Source organism: Podarcis cretensis, assembly GCF_951804945.1.
Source record: "Podarcis cretensis genome assembly, chromosome: 3".
Taxonomy (NCBI): domain Eukaryota; kingdom Metazoa; phylum Chordata; class Lepidosauria; order Squamata; family Lacertidae; genus Podarcis; species Podarcis cretensis.
This window is the reverse complement of record NC_137172.1, coordinates 77,639,838-77,659,102: the sequence shown is the minus strand read 5'-3', so window position 1 is coordinate 77,659,102 and position 19,265 is coordinate 77,639,838. Positions and strand designations below refer to the sequence as shown.

General features: G+C 39.7%; 1 protein-coding gene across 2 annotated transcripts in view; it reads right to left on the bottom strand.

Annotated features, from left to right (window-relative positions):
* ASCC3 (activating signal cointegrator 1 complex subunit 3) overlaps nt 1-19,265 on the bottom strand; it is a 226,427-nt gene that overhangs the window by 29,059 nt on the left and 178,103 nt on the right. For both annotated transcript variants that reach the window (XM_079971589.1, XM_079971590.1), the window contains exons 35-36: nt 16,261-16,372; nt 15,787-15,921 (exon numbers count right to left, since the gene is read on the bottom strand). In XM_079971589.1, the coding sequence (XP_079827715.1) occupies nt 15,787-15,921; nt 16,261-16,372 (247 nt within the window). The remainder of the gene's footprint in view (nt 1-15,786; nt 15,922-16,260; nt 16,373-19,265) is intronic.

Here is a 19,265-nt window from a genome sequence, read left to right as displayed (position 1 = left end):
ATTAGGTCTGTATCAGTTAATTCTTCTGACAACTTTCTATTTAGAGGAGTTTATTTCTAGTCCATAAAAAAAGATTGGCCTTCTGGTTCCAACTTTATATTGCACATGGATGTTGACGTTTTAGAAGCACATAAACAAATTTTTGCTTGTTCTGGCACATATTCAAGCACAGTGAGGACAGCCCTCAAACTGAGGACAGATACGAGTGTGTCATATAAATATGTAAGGGTTTTAAGGGATAAATGTGCATGTCATGTGCTTTCTCTTGCTTTGACTCTATTAAACAATGTGCTGTTTGTACCTTCAGGGAGATTTTAAGGTCTTTGGCACGATCACTCTCGGCAAGCACCAAATTATTTGAGAGCCTGTCTAGGCATCACAAGCTAGGAAAACTCTCAACCGATACTGGTTAAGCCATTAGGTAGGGTGAGGATGTTGCTTCAGGTAGCAGAAGCCTCCCAGGCAGCATGCCCATGGGTGCCCTGTCACCTCTGTCAGCGGTGGTGAAGTGCCGCCATTTTGGGCAAGATCACAACCATTTTGGGTGAGATCTCACCTGAAACCAGTGTGATCTTGCCCCAAATCAGTGCCAATGGCTGTGCCGCTTCTCTGCCAGTGGTGGATGCGGCAGGGTGTGTAGCAGAGCTGGTGGCAGCAGAAGGAAGTGGCGGGAGTGGCAGTATTCCCCACCGTGCTGCCCCTGCTCTCTATCCAACACAAGTCTCAGACCTCACATACCCAGTTAGCGCCAGGCATAGCATGCAGTACAAACAAAATGGACAATGCATTTATTTTAATGAAGTATTTCCTTGGACCCCTATCTCCAAGTGTCATGTGGTTAGGGGATACCACATTCAAATAAATGCAGTGCAGTTCATTTGTTATTTTATTCCTATGAGAAAGAGAGGCACTGGAGAACCTGATACTTTGAGCTGACTGCCCATAATAGAAGATATGAATAGGCCTTGAAACCCGAGCTCTCTCTTCAGTCATGTTGGGATCATGCCTCACCTAGCAGTGGATGACCGTTAGCCTTTTGCTAGTGGTAAAAGGGATAGCTTTGCTCCAGTTGGCCTTTAAGTTTTTTCTTCTTAGAAAAGCTGAGATGAAATTAATGTTTTAGCAAAGCTGAGCGAAAAGGCAAACGCTTCCAAGGGTTTAAAGAAAACCATAAGTTCCTGTTCTTCTAGATGAATCTGTTTAAAACTGATTTTAACATTGCATTTTTGTATTGCTGAACCTGCCGTGGTACCTTATGGGGGAGAGAAGGTAAGAAATGTAATGGGTTCTGCTTTGGGGTCACTAGACTAGGTTATGGTTCCCCTTGCTACAGTTCACCGCTTCAAAAATAAATATTTGGAAATGCGTGCTCCTCCCATCATCTCATGTTGCCCTTATACACATATTGTATTCTGAGAGTCGAGAAACAGGAATGGAAAAGCCACAACCAAATATTTCCCTCTGCCAAGCAGTATTTGCTGGACTGCAGCACCCTGAAACCAGTCCAAAGGGCATGAAATAAGTTTATGTTTGAGATTCAATCTTTATGTTCCCAAAGTCAATATAAACTGGATCATACAAGTTTACTGTCTAGACAAAAAAGGAAAAAAGAAAGAAAGAAAGAAAGAAAGAAGAAGTAACATTAGTTAGACTAGGACATGTGATCAGAACCAGTCAAGAGACTGAATGTGGGAAGGATCTAAGCTCTAAGAGATGAAAACTGAGAGAATATGTGTCGTTGGAATACTAAGGCTGAAAACAAGGCAGCCGTATAGGAGTTGCTGACAGTAACTCTTTGAAACACATTATATAGTAGCCCAAGTCCTGCCAAGGAGCTGGAAGGGAAGAAATGGAGAGCTCCAGTTCTAGTTTTGTTTTCCTACTCCTTTCTCCACCCTCCCATCCATCATGGAGGGAGGACCTGCCTCAGGCAGAAGACAGGCCAACTTTTAAAAACTTAGTTTGGTTTCCGGCCTTTAGTAGTTTAGTAAGAAAATGACTTCTGTAAGTCAAGCTGCTCCAATTCATTACTTTGAAAAGTACGTGGCTGTGCTATGATCCACTTTTTCTTTTTTTGGATTAAGGAATTACTATTATATGACCATGGCATTTAGGCAACAAGATTCCCTTTCATACATGTAAAATCTTGGTCGCACTAAGACAGATTGTTCCATGCTGTCCCAAACCTACATCTTCTTGTTTTTGTGGAAGTTCTCCCTCACATAAACATATAAATTCATGTTAGATGACAAAATTTCTAGCACTGTGCGTAGTGATACTGTGGCACATGCACATGAGGCACCAAACATGGTGCTTATGAGTAGTGTGGCACATTCAGACACCTTTTTGGTTCCCATCAAGGCCCTCTGACTGCCCCATAAGTAGAAGTGTAATTTTGCCTGCTTTTTTTGGGTGGGAGGGTTCTGAGGACTACCAGATCTTTTTTAATGAAATGGGTACATTGTAGTACCCCACAATAGTTTCAGAGAAACACAAAGTACTGGAGGCTGCTTTTTAGCTGCATATTATGCTGCCAGAATTCATCTTCCCATCCTTGCGTGTGTTGCAATTTGTGCCATGCATATAACATGTCACATACTTTAAGCATGTTAAATGCATATTTTAACACCCTGGTCCCATTAACATTAAAAATAACAATAACACGCCACTCATGAGAAGTACATTTGTGCACAGCAAGACATCTCTATGGCTCCTTAAAACCCCCTGAGCGTTTATTTAGTTTCCAACTTTACCTCCTTACCTAACTGTGCAGAGAGCTATGGATGGCATCTGTAATTATCAAGGGATCAGGAATCCAAATGACCTTTCCCACTGTGAAAGAGCACAGGAAGGTCAAACTTAGTTAAAAGCAAGGCAGACTGACCAAAAGTTCAGAGTTCTTTTGGGGTGTGAACTTAAATTGCCATGCTGTAATGAGCATTACACCATAGCGAAATTAGAATATCATACACTTAACACTTAGCACAGAATCAGCAACAAGATCTGCAATTAGAGCAACCTTTTTCACAAACATTTTATAGATATTAGTTTCACTGCCACAATGAAGCATGTAAAAGAAAAAGCTACACCTGAGGATGTATTTGAACGGAGAGGGAATAATTCCTATCAGAATGAACCTTGAAGGCAGACCAAGAGTAATTTCATGGTAGTTTCTTTTACAACCTCCTGGAAAATCTCTGAAAAACTTTTATGTGATCATTTCGTTAATTCCTCACATAAAATTAAACTCTTCCTCAAGCTCCTACAAACCACTGCATTAAATGTAAGGTTCTAAAGTGATATCAGCATAAGGCATGAAGTCTTCATAAGACTAGGATACAATCTGATTCCTATGCCACAATAATTCCCCCCCCCATTTTTTAGTATCTTTTTGATGTTAAGAATGCAAAGGACTGTAAGCATCTGAAGAAAGGTTTCTGGCTAAGTATCAACAAAACTGCTATTATCCATGATAGCTAAATGGAATCTCTGTTAATATACTTTTCTGAGTACCAGATGGGATGGACAAGCAATATGACAATCTAGAGTATTCATAAAAAATCTCAACATGGGGGAAAACACAGACATGAATCTTTATCACCCTACGTCAGTCTTCCCCAGATGTTTGGGACTCCATCTTCTATCCATCCCCAGCTAGCATGACTAATGAAAGTCCAAAACATCTGCCGGGCACCAAGTTGGGGAAGGCTATGTATTTGAGCAGCAGACCACACTTTTCATTGGAAAACATGAACGCAATGCCATGGCGCAGAAAAGATCTCGAGAACCTTGTCAATATTTTATTCCAAACAACTTTCAATATTATATTATACATTGATAAAGTGTTCAAGGACACTTAAAAAGAATGTCTAGGTTTTATGGTTTAAGCTGACTTGTCAGGAGAAAAAGAAGTTTTAACTTACTGCAGTTCCATTAGAATGTCTGCCCATGTTTTTAAGATTAATAGACTTTTTTGGCACAGTTTGTATGAACTGATGACAGTAATAAAGCAGTACCAGCAGATTTGCTTAGCAGCTGCCCAGAAGGAAATAATCGGTCAACTTTTTGTTTCAGGCTTTGAACTAAATACCAAAAGTTAGAGGGAAGCAGACTAGAGCATATGCCTTGGTAAAGTGAAGAACTCAACTTATTTGGCCTCTGTATGGTGCCAGATATACGTTTCAAAGTATTCAGATGCAGGCTGGGAACATCACAACTCCCAACATCGTAAATTGGCGTGATATACAGTGCATTTCTTAGTTTCCCACAATCGCTATGATGCTAAACATACTCATTCCAATGAATTTTACTTCAACAGAAACATATCCAGGACAGCACTGTCTACTGAAAAATTATTTTAGAGCTATGAGTCTCATGAAGATAAGGTTTTTCAGGGTTGACACACACACATATAGTTACATCATTCCAGCATTTTTTTTTTTATTTACTGAGGACTGGTAAAAACAAAACCTAAACATGGGCAATTATCTTCATTGTTAAGGATATTTTAACAGCAGTTATGGGAGCCTTGGTTCTCCAGAACTTGTTGCACTACAATTCTCATTATTATTCTCATTATTATTGACCAAGCAGGCTGTGGCTGATGCAAACTGAAGTGCAACAAAATCTAGATAATGTCAGGTTCCCTAGCCCTGTCTTACAGTCTCTATTGCCTGTAGGTAGGTGTTTTTGTGTGTGTTTTTTTAAAAAACAAACTTATTTTTAAAAACAAAATCCTGAAACTAGAAGTGAAAAATAGGTTTGTTGCAATCCTTTTCTCAGGGAATGCCTGTGTAAATAGGTACTAGCACAACATCTCTCAGTTGCTGCCTGATCTTTGCTAGCACAACAGCACCCAACAGGTCTCTGTCTTTTTATCGACTTTGTCTTGGCTCCTGTTTGCCACAGTTCCTACTTCCTCACCTCATTTTCTGGCTGCTCAAACCTGAACTGAGGAACTGAATTTGGACAGTCATTCAGTCAGTTCCCATTCTGAGCACTGCTGGGTCTGGGAGTCTGAGGCCCCTGGTGTTCCTTAGGGGAATCTTGCTCGGGAGTGCTGTCTCCAGGGGGTCCAGGTGACTCTGGGCTGTTAGGATCCAGTTCATTCAGGCTTGGTGTTGGGGCCTGTGTCTGCATTTACCACTCCAATGACTTGTACTACTTGTCTTCCTGATCAAGCTAATACCTCCCTCTCCATATGGGTCCTGGATGCTAGTCAGGGTTATTAGATAAACCAAGGATAGCAAAAACTGATTTTTACTACCAAATTTCACAAAACGACACCACTTTAAAATCAGCCAGTAACTTGACCCATTGTTTTGGTGAGCATAAAGCAAGCTACCAGGCAATATTAGCAAGTGGCTTTCATCCAAAGCAATGTTAAACTTTTAAGGAGAAAATAAAGGTAAAGGTAAAGGGACCCCTGACCATTAGGTCCAGTTGTGACTGACTCTGGGGTTGTGGCACTCATCTCGCTTTATTGGCCAGCATGACTAAGCAGCTTCGGCGAACCAGAGCAGCGCACGGAAACGCCGTTTCCTTCCCGCCGGAGCGATACCTATTTATCTACTTGCACTTTGACATGCTTTCGAACTGCTAGGTTGGCAGGAGCAGGGACCGAGCAGTGGGAGCACACCCCGTCATGGGGATTCGAACCGCCGACCTTCTGATCGGCAAGTCCTAGGCTCTGTAAATAAAGAATAAATCTCTATTTCATTAGCTCGGTTTAGGTGTTTTGAGCTACTAGGAGTACAGTATGTTCCCACTGAGCCATATCCTCTAAAATAATGGGGTTACATGCAACTTTTTTTTGGGGGGGGGAGGGAGGGAGGGGGATAACCTGGAACTTGGCAGTTTTGTAAAAGGGCTGGCAATACTGACATTTGATAAGACCTGTAAGCTCTATATTTCTACTCAGCTAACATTTCTATTTGCCACTTGTAAAAAGAAAAAAAATCTAACTATTAAGACAAGATCTGCCAAGAATAATAGAGGAAGATAACTGAAGAGAGCTACTTTTGCTGTGATTCAAACTTGCAAGAACTTCTATTAAAAACAACAAAGAAAAAACAAGAGATTTTCAGTACCAGATGTCTGGGAAGATCCCATTTGGATTTGAGCTACTTAAATTTGCAATCATGTATTTATACATCTAACAGAGCTTCTGTTTCTCCTAGAATCTGAAAATTAACTAGCTTTGTAGCATCTTCCTTGATCTGCCACCCGTGCCCTGAGGATTAGAGATTCCACCTGAGCTTGTTTTACAAGCATAAGAGAAAAAATTAATCTCTGCTGGCAGCGATCCCACTGGGATACTGATGAATAATGATATCCCTCTCTTGCTGCCCTCTCAGTCCACTAGAAAAGCCACTCTAACCCAGCAACGTGGAAAATGCTGAAACCATTCCAGCTGTGGATTAGCAGGCAGTCAAGCATCCATCTGCTCTGTGCAAAGCGAGAGAAGGCAAGCATGCATTCTTATGGCTCACACAGCGTTCACGACTAACATTTTAGAACCAGTTAGATAAATATTAAAAGAATCTTTTAATGAAGACTTACAAGTGCTTAATCTATTTTCTATAGAATCATACCATTTCCAACACGATTGCTCTGGGGTACTCTACATTTATTTATTTAACAAAATGTATACACTGCTTGAGTGCAAGAAAATCTCTAAGCAGTTTACAAAAATATGAAATAAAACATTAGAATTTTCGGTAAGAAACAGTTAAAAGCAAGTATATAAAAGCATTCAAAAGACTGATAAAACACATGTAACTTCTACATGTCTGGACATACCTGCCAAAACAAAAATGTCACAAGGGGATGCTGATTTATATAGCCTTATCTATCATACAAAAGCCGGAAACCCTTCTCCAAGTCGTGAATTGGGCAGTTCATTTAAGCTATGAAATATAGTGAAAGCAACACAGAAGGAATTAAGTTGATGGCATTGAAAATTAATCAAATTTTATCTTATTTGTGGAAGGGGTAATGCCAGGCAAACTGCTTGGGATCAAATTCTCACAAAAATCAATGGGAGTAACTTACAAATAAACACGTCTAAGGCACAAGGCAGTCTTGTATATTTACATGGAAAATGGACCATACTCCTTTTTTTTTTTTAAAACCACATGCACTAACATGTGTCACAAGATGGGTAAAGTGACAAATCCAGCAAGCTCTTTTAGAATTTTAGACTAGCTTTGTAAGTTACAGCAAGGCCAGAATAACATTCTATTATAAAAGCAATTAAGTTATAGCCTATTTCTATTAACAATGCATTTTAGTTTTAGAAAACATACTGTGCTAAAAGTTCCATTTAATTAAGTTACTAGTAATGGTAGACAATGGTGGTGGTGGTGAGATCTGGAATGAGATTCAACTAAATTGTCACGTGCATAGAACCAGCTCTTCTCCTGCAATGGAACTTTCCATCTCTTGTCTTCCTCCATGTCCCCAGCACCCCCCTAAATCTGCTCAGTGGGTTTAGAGGATCCACGGGGGAGAAGAGGGGGAATTTCATTGCACAAGTGAATCTGTGCATACACACCCTACTTAGCATTATGATGATTTCTACCAACAGGCATTAATATCACTTCTAGACCTCCATTATAAGAAACAGAGAAACAGATGGGTCATACTTTTCACCATAAAACTCTTACATCTTACTTTATCTCAATATTCTTTTACCTTTATTTTTAAATCAACTAGTTTAAAGAGAAGTGAAATTAGACCATGGCAAAAGAACGATAAACATTTGTTTACCCTGAATTAAAAATGAGCATAGAAAGGTGATGTATATTCTTTGTTTCCTAAATGTCAGGGTTTTGTGCTTTTGAACTTGGTTCCTCTCTCTATCCCTCTCACCGCCCCCGAATTCTGTGCTGCATGAAAAATACGATATGCCACATTCAGTCAGCAATGAGTGGTGGGCATTGTCATCTTGATTTACCTACTGATTGTGCTTTGCTGGGAAGGCAGAGAACACCAGGTGTTTTTAGTTTAAAGTTAGCTTTAGAAGTAAAAGGGAGAAAAAAGCAATGATGGAATTACTTGTGTCTGGGGAGATACTCAGAATTAAGGTCACGGGACTATGGAATGCATGCACTGAAAAATACACAATGCCACCATATTCTGGAAAGATGACTTTAGCTTGTAAAACTGCCCCATTTACTCAGATTATGGAAAACCAAAACAAATGTATTTATGTGTGAGCACTATTGTAAACGCATTTCAAAACCTGAGCTACAAATCAGTAAAAGCTATAGTACTTAGATTTAAGCAGAATTCAAAAGTTCCAGAATATTTCAATATTAGTTATACATTTAAGTCAAAAGAAGATGCACCATACTCTTTGTGAGTTATGTGGCTGCAATGGCATAGAGTAGTTATGCCTGGTACAGTTTCAGTCATAGGTGCTGGCTCCAGGGCACTGAGGCTCTTTGGGCCCCCTCAGTCTTTGTTTTTGAGGCTCACATTGTTGAGGTCAAAAGTGGAGCCTGGTGCAGAGCAACGCTAGGATGTCGCATTGGGCCCCCTCAATGGACTTTGAAAGATGGGACCTTTAGTTTCAGTTGACAAATAGTAATGCAGTTAGGGATGTGGTTGATGCCCATATTCATCTCCCCAAACCATCAGAATCAGGTGAGGCAGTACAAGTGCTTGGACCATGTTCTGAAGGCAGTAATGGGCTGGAAGAGGGCCAATAAACTGAAGGCGAATCTTCAATAATATCTAGGTGCTATTGGCAGATGGTTACTATGTCTGGAAATTGGGGAAACAACCTATCCTACATAGAGACCGAACAGTTTTTTTAGTTGGGGGATATTCCTTGATCCAATCCATCTCTGGAGGTTAGATGGGTTCAGTGGAATGGGGTGCCTATGCCCAGGTCTTACGGGTATGCCAGAGGATGTCAGAGCACTGGTTTTGCAGCTAAAAATGGATAAATGCCCAAGTAACCTCATGATTATATTATTGCAATTAGCATCTGAAGACAATCCAGAGCTGCAACTAGTGTAGAATGTGACAACCTGAGTTGTGAGTGGTGTATCTAACTGAAACAATAAAACACCAATTCTGCATTAGCTGCCAATATGCCACCAGGCCCAATTCCAGTTTTTGATGCTAACATTAAAATCCCTGAAAGGCTTGGGCCCCAAATATGTGAAGGAGCAGCTCTCACTGTATTCTGCCAGCCTGGGCTTTAAGTTCTACTGGGGCAATGAGATACTGCTACTGTAAATAGATAACAGAGTCCAAGCAATCAACAACTTATAGCTTGCTGAAAGTTCCAGGATCAGTGTGCCTGGCCAGTTCCATGAAGCCAGTGCCCTTCTTTGCTTAAGATACTGCTAAATACAGTTAAAATAATAGACAACATCAGGGAGCTATTAAGAAATATGCAGCTTAGCTTGAGAGACTGGGTGTGTGCATGTGTTAGTTTTCCTAGGGGAAACACAAAGATCAATGCCTCTAATTTCTCCCCAGCCTCTCTTATCTCCTTATGCCTTAAGTTACTATCATTAAAGAAATGTATGGGAGAAGAGGGAGGCTCAGTTCTCCTCCCACTCCATGTGGATAAGCTAGATTGATCTAACATGGGTAGATATATTTCTCCTGCCCAAGTGAGCCCTCAGCATGCAGGGCTATCAGCATTCTGTGATGTGTGTGTTGCTAATAGGATATAGATAATCCTTTACAAGTTGTTTTCAGTTTTGAAAGGCTACAAAATAGAGAGACCATTCACTCTATCTGAAAGTTAAAGCATTTTAGAAAAGAATCACTCTAACGTATTCAAGATAAATAAAAACCTTACAAATAGATTGTGAACTACACAACTGTTACTGCACCCATGTTTTGCAATGTTGACATGCCTTTTTTCACTGTGGCCCACATTTTTCGCTGCCAGCATCATTAAGAGATTCTTCAAATTACTTTTTAAATATTCATCTCCCCAAGGACTTTCACTTGCATCTAATTAGAGTACTTGCCCCATGCCATGTAATTCCCTGTTGCCAAAACTGTTAAATGCTCCAGTAAGTAAGTGAGAAGGGCATCAATGGAGCAAGGCAGATGCAATGCCACTGGTTAACAATAGAGGTGTGAAGTGACTCCCTTAATTATAAAGCTCATTAATGCATAGTGTTTAGAGAGAGAGAAAAACACAGCTTGGTGATAATTCTGTTAAAGTGCCTAATGCCTTCAAGACAGCAAACAATTGCAATTATAACTTCCAATTTGTACCTTTGGTAAAAAAAAAGCTGGGAGAGTAGCTTATCTAATAATTATGAAAACCAACATAAAAATGATAAAAAACTAAACTTTAGGTTGAAAGATAAACCATTAGCACAAAAAGACTTCACTCAACTTCCAGAAAAGCTAGGATAATAGTTTACCTAACAATTATGTAAACCATCATATAAAAATAATTATAAAAGATCTTTAAGTTGAAATTATTACCACAAACCATTTAGAAGCCATTTTGGCATCTAAGCAATATAAATGCATTGTTGTTGTAGAATGATACTTCACTCAACGCCATTATACCTTTTAGGTTAAAATTTATAGTAACTTGAATGTTCAACATATATGTGAGATTTTGGAATGGTAAATGGACAATTCACAAGAACAGTAAGTGTGAGGCGCCAGTTTGAATAATGAAGCATGGCAAACATGATACAACTTCTCCAAAAAGCCAGTGTTTGAATACAACCACTGTGTGTACCCACTAGATGAGGGGTTTCAGGATGCAACAAAATGAAAAATGTATTTCACTACAATCCTGAAAATTCTTGTCCAGTGCACAGAAACCTAAATCAGAACAACTTACTGAACAATCTTCCTTCAGTGGGAAGGAAAACATTATTTCTTCATGTATAACAGCTATTAATTCATTTATAACAATTGTGGCAATCTATGTTTGATGAAAAGGAATCCTTATTGATTGTTGGGCAGACTTTAAACCAGGTCAGTTACAGGCTATTTCATTTTTTATGGCTTTTACCAATATATTTCACTTAGGTTTGGTCCACAAGTTTCGACTGGACTTAGTAGTCAGCCTTTATTTCATCAAATCATAGAACCGTAGAGTTGGAAGGGACCCCAAGAGATTCCCATGAATCTTGGACTCCCTTCTCTTTGGGTATCTCTATGGGATCTCTCCAGTAGTTCCTTAAACTTTTTGAAACCGGCCTTCTTAAAGTCCAGAGTGTCAGTATATGGAAACATCACCGCTGACTTCCGGGTTAGCGCGATCCGGTTAATGGCGGATTCCCTCCGAGCTCCGGAGGGAATCGGCTCCGTTGCAGACGGGTCTCACCGCGACGGCGACGCGGGGACCCTCAGAAACCACAGGCGCGGAAGCCTGCGGACTTGGTGACTCGGCGGGCACCTAAAGCGCCCCCCGACCCATGAAGAGCCTTTTTAAAGGCTACAGAGAGGGTACGGGGAGCGGCGTGGTGCTGTGAGTAGACCGCTACTGCAGTGGAGCGAAGCCGCGAGCCATGGCCGGAGACCGCTGACTTTCTTCCCTGAAATTCGGACTTTAATTAATCCGTGAGTAGATTGGAATTTGGACTTTAAAATTTTTATCCTTGAATTCGGCACGATCGGGGGATGTGCTAAAGGGAAGTCCGCACCCCCCTGCTTACAGAAGATTTAAAGCAAGGATCGGAGAACTAAGGTGGAGAGTTCTTTCTTTGGTGTTTTGTAAAAGATAATATTTGCACGAATTTGACAGAAGAAGATTTGTGCTGGAGAGTAAGAGTGGAATTTTAGAAGCTTTTGTTTAAACCTCCCCAGACCCGGGAGTGTCCTCTATGTGAGCTGGAGAAAAAGGAACGAGGAGTTTGACAGCTGTCAAAGGAGCTGTCAAACGGACAGCGAAAGTTAAAAACCTTATTATTTAACACCTTTCTGGACTTAATTTGCTATATTTAAACTAAAGTGGTTGGAAACAAAGTAGGGAAATAACAAGGTAAAGGACTATTGGGAAAAGACTAATAAGTAACCAGAATCCCCCTAGGGGAAACATTGAAACACTACAATGGCTGCAGATGGAAAATTACAGGCAGAGATAGAAAGAATGTTTTTTCTTGTGGGAAAGCTGCAGGAGCAGACTACGGCTATGAGTAAACAACTTATAACCTTGAACTCTAAAATAAGTGACTCTGCTGAAGGCACAATGGACTTGACTGGGAAAAAATCTGCAGCTGAATTAGAAGAGATAACTTCGGAACAGGGGGAGAGTGAACAAGGGCCAGTACAGATGGAGAGTACCAACCACAAGCCTACATTGTCAGAATACAAAGAAGAAGACCCTTGGATTACAAATCTGCGAAAGATGCGAAAGAGGAGGGAGGAAGCCCCTGGAACATTTGGAATATTTGAATTTAAAAGAAATAAGAAATATGACTGGGGCTTCCTCTTCGAGTATGGATTAGCTGACCTTCTGCAGCAGCTGGTATCAAGTACTTTGGATGGAAGAAATTCTGATGAGACTGAGCTAGAGCTCCCTCGAGACCCGAGGACCAACAAAGAGGGCTACCAACAAAATCGGCAAAGAGAGACTGACAGGGACTTAAAGGCCTCAGATGTGAGGAATCCAGGCTAAAAACTGTTTTTGTGGACATGGGGACATTGGGAAGGGACAGAAACCGGGGCTGGGGGGGGGGAAGAAAAAGAATTTTTAAAAAATGTTTATGACTTTTGTGTTTGATTATTATGACCTATTTTTAAGATAAAAGGGAAATTCGTGGAAGGAACTCGAGTCAACCTTAGAAAAGGTTTTAATATTTATAAGAAAACTGGATAAGTAAAATCTGGCCAAGTAAAAGGTTTTTTAAAAATGTATATATACAATAATAATATGTAAAGGATGAGAGATATGAATTTGCTGAGTTAATTTAATTGAATTAGGATGTATGAAGGGGGGGTGGGGGGAGGTCAAGAACTGGGGTCAGGAAAGTAAGGATATGAAACTTCATATGTGTTGTCTTTGTCTATTTGTGTGTATGTCTGTCTTTACAAAATGTGAAAATTTAATAAAAATTTTTTTATAAAAAAATGAAAAAAAAAACAAAAAACATCACCGCTGCAGACAGCCAGTTTGTTGACATCACATGATGTGCCTATCTGTGGGAAAGAAGAATTTCCCAGGACGTTCACAGGCTGGATAAGTCTTTGTGAAGAGTGTAACTTAAAACCTTCTGTGTGCACATGTACAGGAAGTTTGTCAGATGTGCTAGAAGAACTGAACTGAAAGGACGTATTTTTCTCTAGTGCTGTAATGTCAGAAATAAACATCATGTAAATAGATTCCTGACTTATTTTCTTTCCCCTGCGGAGGCAGGAGGGAGGGGTTGTGCATTTTACCCACACTTGGGAAAATGTCGCCTATCAAAATCTCCCTGGTCTGTCTGGATATCAGCCAGAGGAGGTTACCGGTAAGCAAGCTCCGAGGACAGTGAGAGGGGCCAGCCTCTATGGAGGGGGCTTGCAAACCAACACAGAGTGCATGTCTTTCCCTTGCCTCTGTATCATGAAACCCAGGATGACATCATTACTTCCTCCCAAGTTTCCCAGTACTTCCATGGATTGGGGTCAAAGATAGATGTTGGGGTCAAAGATAGATGATCCCCTTGTTGTTGCTTCTTCCACCTTCTGGGAAATGAAACTGTCAGCGACGCAATGGAGGAATTTGTTGGACCTTACATTCTTGGCAGAATGTCCCCAGTATCTGTTGAGTCCCAACTGATATCAGAGAAACTGAGGTCTCCCGTGACTACTTTATCTCTCCTTTTTGAATGTCTGGTGATCTCGTCTAGGAAGGCATCCTCCAAGTCTGGCTTGGAGGTCTACAGCAGGTGCTCACAGTAAAGTCACTGCTGTTTCCTTCTTCTCAATTTTTATCCATTTACTTTCTATCTGCCTTCCTTGCTCCAGATCATGGATCTCTTCACAAGTGCACACATCCTTCCTCCTCCTCCTTTTCTGTTTAGTCTATTCCTCTTGAACAGCTTATACACCTTAGTTTCTACATTCCAGTCATGAGTCTCATGGGGGATCCAAGCTTGAAAATATCCATTCTCTCCCTGCTTGAAAAGCAGGATCCACACTTGCAAAGAAGTTCTCTGAATGCTGCAGGCAGTTCACAGCCTTGGGTTGCTTATATGTGACTTGGGAAAAGGATGCTACCATTGCTATCATTGCAGGTTAATAGAGATGGTTACATATTATTTATATAGCACCATCTACTAGGCAAGAAATTCAACACTGTGCCAAAGTGATTGTTCCATCAGAGCTAGCATTTTTGCTTGCCAGTTGAGCAATCCTTCCTCTCTTCCCCCTCTGTGCACTTTTCTCACCTGACTCTGAGCCAATCTTGGAGTAAGCATGCGGGGTGGCGCAAAGAGATGGGAAAACGCCACTGTGTAAGTGAAGTCCTTGTGCAGGCTTCATCACCCATAATACTTTACATAATACTAGACTGTCCTGCACCATTTCAGAATCTTCCAACACATAGGAGAACACACACATGCACACTGGGCAAGGGACTAAAATGAATTTTAGTTCAGCCCTTTTCCAAGACAGAAACTTCCATACCAACTCGTCAAAAGTCAAACCATACAATCTAGATGAACTACAATTAAAGATCAAGTGGACTTCAGATAGCAAAAAGAAAGCCTACAAGTTACAACGCGGGGAATGGGAGCTGAAATTATAGTGATTGTCTCATTAATGGACCAAATCCACAGAATCACACAGCTAGCAGTTGAGCACACCCAAAGGAGTTTTGGATTTTGATTTCTAAAACTTTATGTCTCCCCCACTGCCATCCCTGACACATGTGAAACTTCTTTTGAAACTGAAGGGCCTTTCAAAAGTGGTTAGTGATATGGAATGGGGTTCTGCTGTTCAAAGGGATAAGAGTCACAAATTCCACTGGGTGTGCCCAAAGTAGCTCTCTGGATCTTGGCCAATAGGTTTCAGGGCTTTTGGTTTTTTGAAAAGAAAATTATACTACTGTATAACATGTGCTCCATCTTTCATAACAGCTGCCTTTGGCTGCCAGACAGTACATTAAGCTGGCATGGACATAGTTTAAAATTAAAACCATGAAAGAAATTTCCATCATTACAACATGACATCTAACAATATTCAGCAGTGTGAAATATTTCTTTGAATAAAAGGGTAATCAAGATAATTACTCCAAGAAAACAATACTTTACTTTCAACATCTGTACATTCCTGTACTATCACTGTAAAGGTAAAGATAAAGGTAAAGGTAAAGGGACCCCTGACCATTAGGTCCAGTCATGACCAACTCTGGGGTTGTGGCGCTCATCTCACTTTATTGGCCGAGGGAGCCGGTGTACAGCTTCCGGGTCATGTGGCCAGCATGACTAAGCCACTTCTGGAGAACCATAGCAGCGCACGGAAACACCATTTACCTTCCCGCCAGAGCAGTACCTATTTATCTACTTGCACTTCACGGGCTTTTGAACTGCTAGGTTGGCAGGAGCAGGGATCGAGCAATGGGAGCTCACCCCATTGCGGGGATTCGAACCGCCGACCTTCTGATCGGCAAGTCCTAGGCTCTGCGGTTTAACACACAGCACCACCCGCGTCCCTCCCGCATAAAACCCATCAAATTCCACGGGGAGTGGTCTTCACATCTGTATTGCCCATTTCATTATAGTGCTGGATGAGCTAAAAATTACTTCATTTGGATTAAGAATTATTTAATCCAATAATTAATCAAACAAAATAGCAACTTACTGTCAGAATTGAGAGCAGATCTTCAACACTAGATTCGGGTTTCAAACGATCCTTGAACATCCTGACGGTTGGGTGCTTCAAATAATAATATGACGCAATGCGGCCATGAGTCAGAGGTTCAATGCTGTGGTCGTCCTGTTACACATGGGGAAATATATATATTTTAGATAAATATGATTGAAGGTGCTTAGTGCTTTCCTGGAGGTAAGCACATTTTATGCAGTATTCTAATGGAGGTGTTATGTTTTAAAAACTTCACAATAGCGAGATCTGAGTCACAAATACATTTAACAGCATGTTACTGGTTCAAATGCCAAAGGAACTGCAAAACCTCAGTAGCTGCAACGGGAGATCGCACAGCAGCCTACATATATTTCATAATTCAACAAACATCAGGATGAAAGATAATCCCTAATAAATATTACTGCTGCCCAGTTCTTGTCAGTCTTTTTATGAAGTATAAATTAGCCTTACCTCCCCTAATTTAATGCAGTAAGAGTATTCCAGATCAACGAGTGATTTCTCCACAAGGTTTGAAAGGAACTTGTTCATGTTGTCATGGCTGACGGCATCTAAGTTATAATAACTGTGTAAATGAAAATGTAATAGAGTTAGATGCTTTGAAAATATTGCTGACACAAATAAGGTTCTTGTAACAAAAGCAAAGAACATGACTAAAGTAAGAATGGTCATGTATTATAGGTGGCAATCAATGACCATATCCAATGTTACATCTGCCTGACTGTGATTTTAAAATGATTGCAGGGATGTGGCCAGTTAAGATGACAACAAAAAGAGCCATTTCCACCCCCACCCGAACATGGAATCCCCTAAATTTAAAAAATGAAGGTTTCATTGTCAAGTTTGACCTACCAAACATTACAAATATGTATGGTTATTTTCTGGCTGCTGGAAGATACCCAATTCCACCCATCTTCTCCCCAGTAGTGCTTTGAAGATTACACAACACACTGAATTATTTTGTACATGTACCAACAAAACTGTGTTATAATTTTGCACTATTTCTAATTATTCTGATTTCTTTCCTTGTTGTTCTTGATGTATATACTGTTATACAAATCAGGAATGTAGTCATTCAGATAAACATGTAACAAAAACAGATCTAAAACAAATATTTTATTCTGGACTGCTGCATAAAATAGGCCAGTTTCCTAGCAATAAGAGCAAAATTCATGTGCTTTTTTATTATTCTTGAGCAGATCACATAAGAAGCTAGTTTACGTTATTAAATTATTAGCTGGCTGAATACAATGTGTATATTTACTAGAGATGTTGCTATGTAGGATAGAAAATGTGAACAAATGTGTGAATAAGTCACTTTAACAAATCACTTCTGTAGCAATGTGTGATTTGCAAATAAAGATATAGAAGTGGAATATGAATATCTCTTATAAATATATGGGAGAACCACCCAATTTTTAATGGACTAGCTTTAATTTTAAAAAATCAATTAATATAAAACAGTAGTGTTCCCCAGCACTGTTGTAGTCTTATTTCATGTTTCAGTTTCTGCTCTTAATTCTTGTGCATTATCTTTCTCTTTTTCATGCATATCAACACAAAATCTAAGTGTTCTTTGAACTGTCAATTCATTAATTTTCTTAAATAAGATACAATTTGGATCGCTATTCTTGCTTTTCCAAATAACTCCCAACAAAACTCATGTAATGTGCCCAAAACGGTGGCTTGCTGAGAGTCCAGAGATGGGCTTCCAATCAGTATGACGCTGGGAACATGAAATTACAGAACTTTGGATAAAATGGACTTCAACTACCTTAGCCATAGTCCTGCAATTTCATGATCCCAGAATGGCAGCTGAGAGGTCCAATGGTGCCAAGTTAGTACACATTGTAAACATAAACAAAATCCTCCCTGTAATAAAGGAGGAACAAATGAGACAATGGGTGAGAAAGGAGGATGCTTATTGCTCAGATTAATCACTAGAAGGCCTTTCTTTATTTAATGAAATGCACTGTTTGGCACTCATGCATACACACAAAACCTGGAAGTGGAGCACTAAATTGCGATAGATTATGAAATATGTTTTTGAGTAGAAAAAGCAAGGCTGTTACTTAATGTGCGTTAGAGATGGGTGTTGTCTTAACTGCATTTCACGTGAATGGCTACTTATCATGGCCACATAAAATATACAAAGATAAAACGAGTGTAGAAGGAAATTATGACCACCTATCACAAGCTTATAATTAAAAATGTTATACATAATTTAATGAAACCACATGTTCAGTAGCCTAGATTCTGTTTTAATGAAGGCATGATCTAGCCAAAAACTAAGAGACTATAAGACCTTAATTCTCAATGGGATTGGTATGCTTAAATCTCTCTCAGTTGAACCTAAATATACTTTACAATACTTACTCAGATTTAAGTTCACAGAGTTCACTAGGACTTACTCTCAAGTAATTGGGTATAAAATTGTAGCTGACTCGCACAAGCCAGGATCAAAAGAACTACATCAGATGCACCCAAATGATTAAACATACCTAATAGGTTTTTAATTTCCTCCCCTTTCAACAGCAGGCCCCAGGTCATATCACAAACTGCTTTTTAAACTTTCCACATTTCAAAATAGGCTTGTCATGTGGCAGGAAGAGCTGAACTTTAGGGAATACAAGTCTAAAGCTTGAGTAGGTGCACAATACTAGTTTTGCTGCTATTCGAATCCAAATTTCTATTTTCCCCAGGATGTATGTTTCAAGGGTCCGTTGTTTTGATATCCCTTTGTGCTTTAAAGGTAACTGTTAGTAACTACTGCTGCAAAATGATTTATCTTAATTGCAGCATTGTTTTTAAACCTGTATATTCAAATAAAGCTACATTTATGGACAAGCCTATTCATTTCTACTCAGAAGTAAATTCTGGAAAGTTTAGTGGGGCTACATCCAGGTAAAGGTTACAGGATTGCAGCCTAAAACTGGAATTATAAATAATTTAATGGTGTATGAAAATGCTTTGTCGTGATCCTACCAATATAAGGAAAAGCTGAAAATCTTTCTTTTGTTTAAGGAGTGAATTTTGCCAAGCCTTTAATTTTATTTTCATAGAGTTTGGCTGTTTTTCTAGTCCCAACGCTAGACACATTTCACAACTACAGTATGGCACTAAACAACGGCTAATTTAGCAAGAATGCAGTTGGTGAAATAGTTGAAGGCATTGTAGAATACAAACTATTTTTAAAAAAGCACTTAATCCGTGAAAAAAAAATCTCAAAAAATACAAAAACTATGGCACTTTTTAAAATAAAAAAACATAGCTCTTAATATACCTTCCTTTTTTTAAAAGAAAAATTCAACTAAAGGAAATCCAAAATAGCCATACTTCTAGGAATCTTAGGTTCCAGTCCTTAACACAAGAGAGAGTAAGCCCCACAGAACGCAGTCAGCCTAAGTGTTGAGTAAACAGGCGCAAGACTGAGCTGTCTAGGTAGGATTTCAAAGTCA